Source organism: Eurypyga helias, unplaced genomic scaffold, assembly GCF_000690775.1.
Source record: "Eurypyga helias isolate BGI_N326 unplaced genomic scaffold, ASM69077v1 Scaffold47641, whole genome shotgun sequence".
NCBI classification, from domain to species: Eukaryota; Metazoa; Chordata; class Aves; order Eurypygiformes; family Eurypygidae; genus Eurypyga; species Eurypyga helias.
The window spans coordinates 1-12,624 of NW_010233784.1; the positions used below are offsets into that span (position 1 = coordinate 1).

The following is a 12,624-nucleotide window of genomic DNA, read 5'->3' on the forward strand; positions in this document are numbered from 1 at the left end:
TCGTGGTGTTTTGCTAGCCGGAATTTAACCACAAGAGGAGGTAACCATCACAATGCTTAAGTTTATTTTCAAACAGGAGCATGTAGGATATTTGATGACAGCCTGATGGGTACCTTTCCTGATGGGTACTATTTTCAAATCAAATACAACCCAGCAAAACAATAGTATTCATAAAAATGCTTACCTTCATGAACCCCTCGCTTTTCAACTTGTGAAGCTTGGAGGCAGCATTGTGAAGACGTTTTCGTTGAGAATTCAAAACTGAATCCATCACTTGCCACCATGTGCGACAATTCAAGATAAAGGCCAAACCGACAACACAGGTAACTGATATAAGAATAACATTCACTGTCATGTTGGCTGGTTCTACATTAAAAATTGCCAGCAGAGCAATCGCAGAAACAACGCAAGACAATATGAACAGGAAAATCACAAATGATGGGAGACAGCAAGTTTTCTTCCATTTCTTTTTACCTAGAAAACAAGTATTTGCTATTAAAACAAATATGAAAGGTAATTACAGGTGACTACAAAAATCTATTAGCTTCCATACTTCTCACAAAACACAAACTAGCATAAAAGGTTACTGCAGTGCTACCGTCCAGTCACAAGCGTAAAGAAAAAGTCATCTGAATTTGCCAAAATTCTTGGAAATTGTGAAGCAGAAATATTCCTTTAATCTCCTGTTAATTTCTGTAGTTTCAAGAAATCCACAATGGATGGAAATGATCTTTATTAAACAGATTTCATATCAGTGGTTCATACGATAAGTTGTGGATGCCCCATCCCTGGGAGTGTTCAAGGCCAGGCTGGATGAGGCTTTGAGCAACCTGGTCTAGTGCAAGGTGTCCCTGCCCATGGCAGGGGGGTTGGAACTAGATGGTCTTTAAGGTCCCTTCCAACCCAAACCATTCTGTGTTTGTATGAAATAAGGATGAAAAATTCCAGCTATCACTTTCATAAAGAACATTCCGTGATTTTGAGAAAGAACAATGAAGAATAAGTTGTGTACAGCACTTTGTATGCTTTTTCCCACCCTCTGCAAGATAGGAGAGTCCAAATATTTCACTTTGTGAGAGGAGACAGTATCTAACAGATTCCTTAATTTGTGGTCAAGGTCAAAATGAAATGAAAAGTAACTGACTGAAACTGAACTCAAAATAGAAATATGTCCTCTATGGATTGAACGTTGCCCTCAAGAACTGCCTTTCTCAGCAATATCATACTTTCCCCCACCCACCCACCCACCCCCAGAAATCTGCAGGTGGAACAGAATAGAAAGATTTGCTCCAAGTGGATCAAGTAGGAATATTTCATCCAGCACTGAACACAGCATTTTACGGCTTTGGACCAGCATGTTGTATCCATTTATTATTTCCAAGAATAAGTAGTGGTCACTCATAAAAGCTCCGAATAAAAATTCTATTTAACTAGACAGAAAATTCTTTTAGCAATACACAAAAGTATACTTTTCCCTTTTTCTGATTCAGACACAACGACTTAAATTCTATGGAAAAATACCATGCTGCATCTAAAAGGATGTAATATATACACTGCCATTGCTACTTCTGAAAACTACTTCACAGAAAATACTCCTTTATGATATTAATAAAATCAAGATAAGCGAAGAAAACAGGCATTTTTCTCTCCAAAACAATACAGAGTCCCCTTGTGTATGAATTTCTGCATGGCTACAACAGTTTCTAAAAAGTGCTTGTAATGTGCAAAACAGGACCCCTGATAACAGTGCACTGAAATGGAATAATTGGAAATGTCATTCAGGTAATAAAAACCTTGTGTATCTTCTGTCTTGAAAACTCGAAATAGCCTTGTTGCTAAGAAACCAAATTCCCTTTCACATGCATCAGAGAGGGTAGCAATCATCTCAGCCAATGAAGTTTCTCCACCTACACTGGACAGTCTATTGTAGTCCGTAAACAGAAATCTGAAAGAGAGAACACACGTATTTTGCATACTTTAGAAACCTTTAAATACCAAACCAAAAATCTTCCTGCATCTGAAAATTTTTTCAAGTGGCACATAATATAAAATACTTAAATGCCTATTTTTTTTTTAATCTCTACATGGAATTTAAGTATTTATGTCTATATTTCTTCTTCTCTTATCAACCTCTTTGCCCCACTTCCTATTCCAAAACTTGATTCCTTGAAAAGATAAAACACAGCACCTCAGATGGCAATAAAAACATAACAGCATCTTTATGATGGCAAACACAATATTCACAAGTATTTTTAAAATTGCATTCTGAGCTATTTTGAAGTATTTATGGAGGATTAAAAAAAACAACACAGAATAACAAGATGACATAAAAGCACCATGAGGTTAAAACACAAGTGTATAATCAACAGGAGTAAAACAAAGCTATCAACACATACGGCATAAATTTTCTTGCTTTCAGGTAAAGTTTGAGCAATCTGATGCTCTACTTACAGGGGGCTGAGGAAAAGACAGACAACCAAAAAAAAAGATCATAACAGAAGTAACCAGTGAAATAAGCACTAAACATAATACACAGTAAGCTATACCAGAAAACTAAATTCTTGTCTTACCTGTTATAAATTTTTATTACTAAGAGTCAACCCCCCAGTACTAAAAAGCAGTAACTTACACCGACTTTGCAGGGAGATTTCTTCACACTGAAAAATGTAACTACGTGATTGTCTAGGGCTACTGTTTTTCAAACCAGAATCTCAACCGCTTTTCACTGCACATTAACACACACAGTTTGAAAAGCATCAGTGAGCCTGAATTACTCATTCAAGAGCAAATAAATGAAGGAACTAACCTGACAGGTAAAGCTTTTGTGGTTTGCTCTGGTAATTCTGGTGGGTTCACAAACATGAGTTTGAGAAGTAACTCTAAATATCCAATATGTCTTGCCAACCTTGCACTTAGTACCCAGGCCCAGCTCCAGCTCTCACCTTCTCTTCGGCCACCAAAGTAAATTACAGCTAAAAAAAATAAAAATTAAAATAGATGTAACGGCTGTATTTTAGTCAATGTTCACCACCAAAAGAACCAGGAAGTCTGAACAGATAAGGCATGGAGTTGCCTAAAATGTGTTGGAAGAATTTGTAGCAGTTATGGCTAAAAATTAGAATGGTAAGAGTAACATAATGAAGTTAATGTACAAAATTCTTCTTTGTTTTCAAGAAGGCCCTTGCACAAACTACATGCAAAACACAAGGAAAGGGTCCAAAAGGGTCTTTTTCCCCCCCCCCACAGAAACATTTGGTATTTTTTCTGAATCATAAAGCACTTCTACAAAACAACACTGAACTCCAAAAATAGATAAACACCTTCACAAACTTCATATAAAAGACAACTTACTAAAGAAAATGTAGAGAACTGCTAGTAAACTGAGTGACACCGCTATTCCAAGCTTTGCATCCACTGTGAAAGCAAGCAACAAGCCCAAACCTCCACACAGCACAAGCGTGAGGAATACAATAAGCCAGGAGAACTGAAACAGAGGTTCGATCTGCTGTCCTGCAAAAGTCTTCATTTCGTCTAAAACACAAATACAAAGACTAGTTAACAGGCTGAATCATTCTAGAACAAAAAACAAAAATGGTGTTCTCTTCATCTTTGAAGAGAAACACTTTTTCACTAGACTCTAAAATTTTCCCCTATTACGGATCCAAAAAAAGACAATGATGTTTGAATTCTTCAACCATTAGTACTAAACCCTGCTTTCATCCACGCAACGAATGAAAGCATTTAAATGCATAATACTTGCACTGTTTGCTGCCGATTTTCTACCTTTAAAGGCATATTAAAAAAGCCATACCATTTCCTATCCTCCTTCAAAAGTTTAAAACGTTTTACAACACCAGGAAAAATAAATCCATCACATCTGTCAAAAAATCCCAACGCCCAAAATCTCCATCACTGAAATATGGACCATGTTCCTCAAATAGTCAGATAAAAGAGCACAACATAAAGGCTTCATTTTTTGTTTGCTGCTTCATATTTTTTAAAAACAGGATGTCCCGAAGAAACTTGTTAAGGATGCATTGAATAAGAAACATTAATACACAATACAAAATAAAAAGATGAACGAAGAACAGGAAGGAAATACTGAAAGTATTTTAAAAACATGAAAAGCTCATCAGCAGTAAAGACCACTGTCAAAATGCACACCACTTTCTGATTGCGGGGCATGAGGTGATCAAAACAAATGCAGAGACCCCCTTTTGACTAACACGGCTTTTAAAACCAGAAATCACTGAAAGTAAGAAACGTCAAAACTGGTAAACGTATTTTGATTGATACTGAAACATTTCAGAAAAACACCCTTTGTTAGAAAAAGCTAAAGCTGTAGTAAGATGTCTATTGCCACAGTGAAAAATATTGACTCTTCTCATACACTGCATTTGCTTTCCTATATCATTTCAGAAATTTCAAAAAGCTCAAAATAAGGGAAAGGGGGGAGAAAACTAGGTGCAGAGAAAAGGCACAGAGAAAAAAAAAGTATTAAAAGCCTCAAGTTTGTACTTAAGCTTCAAAAAATAAAAAAATATGGCCTGTAGGAGGCCCAATCTTACTGCAACAAAAGAGGGCTGAACCTGATCTGACACACCGACACCTCCGGCAAGGCCCGTTTCAGCAGTCGTGTCTTCAGCAGGCCCTAATGGGTAGCTTCACTGCTGCCAGAAACCCACAGGACAATAGACAGCAAGACTTCAAGATTGTTTTGACAGTGTATAAATGAACACAGCAACCTATGGATGAACTGACCACGCGAAAGTTTAAATCCTTTAATGAAAGAAACAGAGACTGGGCACACAACATGGACCAATGGATGTTGCAAGAACTAGTAATCCCCATGTGATGCTTTTCATAAATGGATTTCAACCTCCAGAAAAGGCTAAATCAAACCTTACCTTCCAGTTTCTTAAGCAGGAAAGATTTTCCACTTCCCCACTGTGCATATAAGCCTACACAGATAGGTGGCTGCATGGTCGGTTCACTCAGAATATCAGCCAAAGCACTGCTGTACAGGTCGTAACCCAGCATGTCCCCGTCAGATTCCGTGGGAGACAAGTGTCCTGTAATACAAACACTGTGTTACAGAACTCTGCTTTAAGAAACCTTTTCAATATGGCAGTTTTCATACATAAAACCATGACAGGTTCATCTACATTTGTATACATATTACTTCCATATAATAGTTACTATTGGTACATTCTTCTTCAAAAGTAAGACACCCATGTAAATGTTAGGTAATTACCAAACTATCAGAGCTTACAACAAAAGACTCAAAATCCAAAAATCACAGCAAGTCAAAGAAAATAGTTCTGACATAAGCAAGACTGAAGTAAAAACAAACGGTCAAAAGTTGTACAGTACCCAGTGTCAAAGGGAAAGGGTGAAGAAAGTCAAACATATGTTTGACTTTCGCTAGTAGTTTAGAATGAGAATTTTTTTTTTTTTGGCAATTTACTTGGGGTTTTTAGTTTTCCCATTAGTCGCAACATTAAAAAAACCTGAAGTTACCACTTTTCAATGCAGAATTTGAATAAACTGGATTCTCAATAAACAAGTGATTAAAAAACAATACAGGAATTTGATGAAAACTGAGGAGGTTTTTTGAGGTGAATGATTCATGGAACAATCTAAGTTTTGATCTGAAGAAAATACAACTACTTCTACTTACTGGCTCCAAATATCTGTGTTAAAATACTCTTCTGGTGGCTACAGTCAATATTGTAAGGTGTTTCTCCTGTTTTGTTAGGTCTATAAAGCAATCGACCATCTTTTGGATTTCTTAAGAGCAACTCAGCAAGTTTTCGGCTTCTTCCACGAATGGCAATATGAAGAGGAGTATCTCCTTTCTGCAGTTAAGTGAAAAACTAGTAACATCTAATATGAATTACAAAGATTATGAAGAGACCATATGTTCCACATAGTTTCAGATGCACTATTTACTTGAAATACATCTTAAGGTATTCTCAACAGCACTAACATACTACAGCAAGTGTTTTTTCCTTCTAAAAAAGCATTACAAAAGTTTCAGAAAAGACATATGAAAAGGCAGTTCTTACGATGCTCTCTCTAAGGCACTACAGTATTTTACATATTCACAGAGTGGAAGGAGTTGGAAGGGACCTCTAGAGATCAGCTAGTCCACCCCCCCTGCCAGATCAGGATCACCTGGAGTAGATCACACAGAAACAAGTCCAGGTGGCTTTGGAAAGTTTCCAGAGAAGGAGACTCCACCACCTCTCTGGGCAGCCTGTTCAGTGCTCTGTCACCTCACAGTGAAGAAATGTTTCCTCATGTTCAGGTCGAACCTTCTGTTTTCCAGTTTATGGCCATTTCTTAAATGTTTATTTTAAGGTTCATGAAAACTGTAGTCTCTATTTAGAAACAAGTGTCTACTAGCAAATTCAGGGACTTGTTAGGGAGTATCTCTTGTTCCAGTAAGAATTATTTCTATATCTGCTCAGACTTCTCCAAAAAGCCTTCTGGTAAAAGTTTCCTTATTATATCAATTCAACATTATTACTTATTTGCCCTAAATACGATAGTAAAGGTTAAAAAAGTATCAAAAAAGTTTTCCTGTATTTAAAGGGTTTATCACTGAAGTAGGTAATGCATAAGAGAACTTGTCCCAAGTGCTGTCCGTGGCATCACTTACTTTAATGGCTATTAATCAAAAGCAAACATCAGTGACAAGTAACAACCATTTTCAAGCGTATCTGGGAAATTCTTATTCCTGACCTCATATTACTGAAAGCACTTGAATACAAAAAAACCCCTAAATATTAAAGGTGGGCATAAACTTACATTTAAGTATTCTGATCTATTTAATTGTTCAGCATCTGAGAAGTTCTTTTCCTGTTTTAGCCTTGACAGCTCACTACAAAACTCTGCTGCAGGCTAAAATGATTGAATATACTAAAGACAACAAGGAAATATCCTTTACCTTGTCTACAGCAGAGACCTTAGCTCCTTTGTCCAAAAGCAGCTCTACTATTTCAATATTTCTCATCTTGGTTGCCTTTATAAGTGGTGTTTCTCCATCCTACAATGGAAAAGTAGGCATAGTAAAAAAAAAAAATCTTCCCAATATACTCAAAACCAAGAAAAAAATAGTGATAGTCTAACAAATTAAATCCCAAAATTTCAAGAGAATTTTCATTTCTGTGCAAGTAACTACACTTGAGTGCATACGCTCTTGACCCTTTTTATTATAGGCTGATTAGGATCGCAGAATAAAATACAGGTGCAAAATACATTTCTGTTAATGACAGTGTTAAACAGAGGAAGAGAAGATTCAGATATAATACAAGGTGTTTGAGAAGAAGCAATTCACTGCAATACAGATTACTTCTATTATTTTTTATTTCCTGCACATGGAACAAATGAAGGTCTGAACTTTTCAGCTTGGCAATATCAGAAGCCTCTTCCCCTACTCTGCAGTAGCACTTGCTCTCTACTCCTTACTGCTGGTCATGTCAATAAAAAGCTGAATTTGGTGTTCTGATCTTAATGCCACGTACAGATGTTAAATAAAGCAAATTATGTCCTCAACTAAAATTCCAATAGTTACCTTCGTACATGTTTCAGTATCAGGGTTGCACTGCAAGATATCCCTCACCATCGTAGCGTTTCCTTTCTCAACTGCCCAATATAAAGCAGTTTTATTATCCTGAAAAAAAAGAGTATTAAATGTTAACAGCACTTTCATTCAGCTGGATTAACGTCAAGACTGTACATAAAATATAACCACTATATTGAAAACAGCACAATACAGCAAATTTTAGCACCATTCAGGGCAAATGGAAATGCTACCAAATTTAATTTGTACACCAATAGAACCTGGGAGGAGGGAAAATCTGGCTGTAGAATACAAATCTGTTTTAAAACCCTATGCAAAATATACTAATAGCTGTAACACTCCAAGTAGATTCAAATTGTCTTGAAAACAGTTTGCAAAACTATATAGGGGTACTGAGCTGTAACTCAAATATATATGTTTTCTAATGAAAAAAAACAACTGTTGTCTTTTTTACTCCTATTATGTAATAGTCATGCTTCTCTGCTGCTTACAAATATAATTATCTCCTATTAGAACATGAACAGATTAACCACTTCCAGGCCTTTAAAAAAAAGTTCCATTTTCTTCTCAACTTCACAGTATAGCCTACTAAGAGTGTTGTACTGGGAGGTGGCTGGCTGCCCTAAAACAAGCTGGAAAGCTGTAAAAGTACATGGACATGAAAGTCAGCACAAAGAACCAGAACACAGATCAGCCACACACTGTGTCACTAAACCAGGGAAACCATTCAAAGTAGCAAATCTGCTTGCGTCATCTTTTTTTTCCCAGTGATGTATGCTCTCCCAGGAAGTCTACACAACTACAATGTTTTTGCAGTCTAGCAACTGCACCACAACTCTTTGTTTGATGCACACTTGTGTGGAAACATGAAGAAAAGCCTCTGAACACACATCTGCTTCCAAGCAGCAATGTCAAAGTCCCCCTCTCAGCTTTATCCCTTGCTCTCCCCCACTTGTGGTTTCCACAGCAAACTGAGTTTAAAGCCTTTCTTGCCACTTTAGCAAGCCTGGTCACCAAGAATTTCTTCCTCTCTGGTCACCTGGGTTTCACATCCTCTGTCCTTCAGTCAGGTGGCTTCCAACAAGACACCAGCCTGAGGATGCAGACTCCTCACCAGCAATATCAACTGCAGAGCCAGGCACTGGCCTGCCTGATGCACAGAGCTGGGCCTTTCCCCCTCAGCTGAAGGGCTGAGAACACCACCTGAGCCCTCCACTGCCCCAGCACTAACATTTTATCTGGTCAAAGTATCCCCTGACTGGTGTCCATATGAACGGATGAGCAGCAAGGAACACAGTTGCTGGAAAGCTGGACAAGACTCAGTCTTTCCAGAACATCATGGATTTGGGCAGGCAGCAAGTCTCCCCAGAACAGGTCTGGCTGGCAGACAGGTGCTGCAGTGCCAAACAGCAAGGGAGGTGCTAGTCACTAGTGTGAACCACAGATTTTGATACTGCTGGTTCTGATCTGAAGCACACAGCTAGAATCTTTCTCCGTGGCAAAACCACAAATGTATTCCCTAGATTATCCACTGCAAGTGGCCCTACATACACCCTCACGTGTCAGAAATCACAAGCCTCCCAGCCCTGAGGAAGTTGGGCCACCCTGCTGTTTCTGTATTGCCTTGGTCATATCTAGGCGTTGGAAAGCTCCAGATTTTCAGACCCACGTCAGCAACACGCTGAGACACACAATTCCACGTTTCCAACGGCAGGTTAGAAGAACAGAGGCAAACACTACTTCTGCAAACTAAAAACTTCTGGGCTCCTCAAAGAGGCTCTGCATCAATAGCAGGCACCGAAAATCTCTGCAGCTCTCGGTGACTAGTTTTGTGCTCAGACTTGGCAGAACATATGTGCCTGTGAAGGGTGATTCGAACAGCTTCAAGCAAGTGAAAGCAAGTTGAATGTAACAATAAAAACAAGCACCTTGCTGACTAAGAGAGCTTTCGGTAGAAGAATAAAAACAATACCTTAATCAAAGGACCAAAAAAAAGGAAAGAAGGGGTAGGTAGAAAACATGGAAATTGCTGACAACACTATTTAATGTGAGAGGGGAAGTTAGTGAAGGAGACAAGAACCAGCCAAGTAGTGACAGAACTGCACTGACAACAGATATCATCCAGGGTGTGTTGTATTTTAATATCTTGATAATGAATTTAAAATATTAAGTATTACAATAATCATGTTAAGGGTTTCCTAAAGCATTTCATTATTTTAAAGATGTTCAGTAGTACAGATGAAATAAGCTTAATTTACATCTTTTGCTTTTCAACCATTAAACAGATTAACTGAAAAAAATGCTGTTTAACAAGTCGCTGCAAACAAGTCTTAAAAACAGCAGAGCAACATGATGTATTTTTTTATGTTTGATGGGAATCTGAGTTTCCTACAGAGTACAGTGAGCAAGTTTTTCAAGCCCTGTTTTTAGGAACACGGTATAATTTCTTGGTATTCAAATTCTGTCGTACTTACCTGACCTCTGATATCTATATCAGCATATTTATGGAGCAGGGCCCTCACAATTTCAACGTGACCTCCTCTAACAGCCCCAATCAGCACTGTATCGCCACTCTAGAAAAATCATGGAAGAACATTGAAGAGCAATTAATACTACTTAGCAAAAAGGAATGCAACACAGAATAAGTTATAGCCTCAAAATCCACCTTATGCCTGTTTGCACTAAGGAATCTGCACTGATTTCAAATACACAAAAAAAATAGTTAATAGTTTTATCTCTGCAAAAAGTGGGCATGTAGGAGAAAAAATCTGGACAATGTTTTTTAGAGGGTTTTTTTTTTTTCAAAGACATGATATACATCTTTACGGCAAAACAAACACCCCAAAAACAGGTCCAGCTTAAACTACCATCCTAAAAAATAGCACAAATAAATAATGAATATGAAAAAATCCAGCTGTTCTCTAGGTTCACAGGAAGACCAACCAGTCAGTAATAACTTCGTTACAATCAGATAAGTAATTACTCACAGTAATAACCTCTTTACAATCAGATATGAATGTTGGCTGTCTCCTTTAGATGTTTCACAGCTGACAAAAGATCTTCAAGAATTTTAAAGAATTTTATCCCTTTTTTGTGCAAATTTGACTATCCTGTTTACATACACTTTGCTGTTTTAAAGAAAAGAAGCAAAAGGCTGATTTGATCTCCAACTGATCAAAAGAAAAATATATTTTGCTGTGGTAAACGGAGCTGAATGTAGATAAAACAAAGTTACAATTCTGCGAAAGGTTCCTGATTTTAATGCACCTAGGGATATGTCAGAATTTCAGAAAATAGAATCCTGAAATTATCGAATACTTCTATGATGGAACAGGAAAAATCAAAGGTATAGTTGAGTCATAGGTGCAGAATTCAGTTAGAAAGGTCAGTAACAGTAGACCCCCCCCAATCACAGTCATTATGTACCTGGCTGCAAACCAAGAAACGTTCCTTATCAAAAACTACTCTAGCATCTGAAACTAAGACTACACATTGTTGGATGCATTTCTGGAATAGAGTCAGCTGTACTGAAAGCAGTAATTTATCCTTCCCAAAAGCACAGAAACACAGACAGTTGTAGAATTTTGTGACAGAAGAGATGGGAATGGAAATTAAATAATTAAGAGAATACACTGCAAAGTTTTGCTTTGATATGAGCCCAAGATCAAATTTGTTGTCACATGCAACACTGCAGCTCAGTATGTAACCATGAAGCAGACACCTCAAATATAGGCAAAGGCATCCAAAAATACTCTCAAAATTATGAGGCGAATATTATGTGGCTTTCCTCTCTTCTCTGCAACTCCAAGCAATTCAATTTGGGGGCTGGGAGTTAAGCCTCAAAACTGTATTACTGCTTTGAACTAGAACACGGACCTTGACAGAGGCACCCACGTCTCGGTATCTAACCACTTACAGCCCCAGGGAGCAGTGCCTGGCCTGCCTCCGACACTTCGAAAGACCGGACTACTGAGAGCACGCTGCGGACAGTTCAAGGCACGGGTACAAGCAAACAGATGAATCCCTGAGGGGTTACGAGCAGATCCATGCTCTGGTCACTGCTCGTACTGCATGTATGAGCACGTCCCTACCCAACAACGCAATCACAGCTCAGGAACACAGCCCAACTTTCCACGGTTACATGTCTTCCTCTAACTTATGCAAGTTGTCTAGTAAAAGTTTCACTGTAAAAGGTAAAGGTAGATGCTGAATGAAATATACTCTTTTTTAGAATATCCGCTGGTTTACAATTTTCACAGCGCTACCACGTCCACTCATAAGCAAAAACCCCACCCCAAACTGTCACCCAGTTTGGCATTAGCCATACATTCCAGATACAACAACTACACAACCACAAATCATTTCCAAGCCCTGTGGAAACTCACAATTCAAGGATCTACAAGAAAAAGAGTAATTTCGGTAGTTTAGCCTTTACTTTCAGACAGCAGCATTTGCCACTTAACTTGTAAAATGGCAATACATAAAAATACCTCTAGGTGGCAGCAAAATTAGAAAGCCAGAAAAACTACGTACCCACAAATCTACATACACTGATTTTAAACATCTCATTTACATTATTACATACAGATAAACCCACAGTTATAACGAAAATTTACTCACTCTGTCAGGAATGTTCACGTAAGTTCCAGCATCAAGAAGATCCTGCACAATTTCAGTATGTCCTTCCTTTGATGCAATCATCAAAGCTGTATTTCCATCTTTATCTGTTAAGTTGACATTTGGGTTCCTTTTCAGGATTTCTTTTACTGAGTCAGTATAGCCACCCTTCACTGCTACAATAAGTGCAGTCATGGAATTCTTTAAACAAAACCAACAGATGTTATTGTAGACTGGATATCGAAATCATTGTTATATCAACAGTTTAAATACCGTAAGAACACTCACAGACATTAACCATCCAAATATTACCTTAGTTTTATGTTTTACAGTGCACTTAGTTTATTTCTTTTTTCAAAAGAATGTATAGCAAGTACTATAGCAGTGAACACTTCAAATGCAAACAGTAAAGCTCAGAT

At 37.9% G+C, this 12,624-nt stretch overlaps 1 protein-coding gene across 1 annotated transcript; it reads right to left on the minus strand.

Moving 5' to 3' along the window:
• Nucleotides 1-184: 184 nt before the first annotated feature.
• LOC104517224 (kinase D-interacting substrate of 220 kDa) lies at nucleotides 185-12,406 on the minus strand (the record flags this gene model as incomplete). The annotated part of the gene is made up of 10 exons (XM_010161817.1): nucleotides 185-474; nucleotides 1,794-1,945; nucleotides 2,807-2,972; nucleotides 3,352-3,531; nucleotides 4,908-5,072; nucleotides 5,681-5,858; nucleotides 6,953-7,051; nucleotides 7,580-7,678; nucleotides 10,063-10,161; nucleotides 12,209-12,406. Coding segments are annotated over 10 exons (1,626 nt in total), but the record flags the coding sequence as incomplete, so codon positions are not given.
• Between the last annotated feature and the right edge of the window lie 218 nt (nucleotides 12,407-12,624).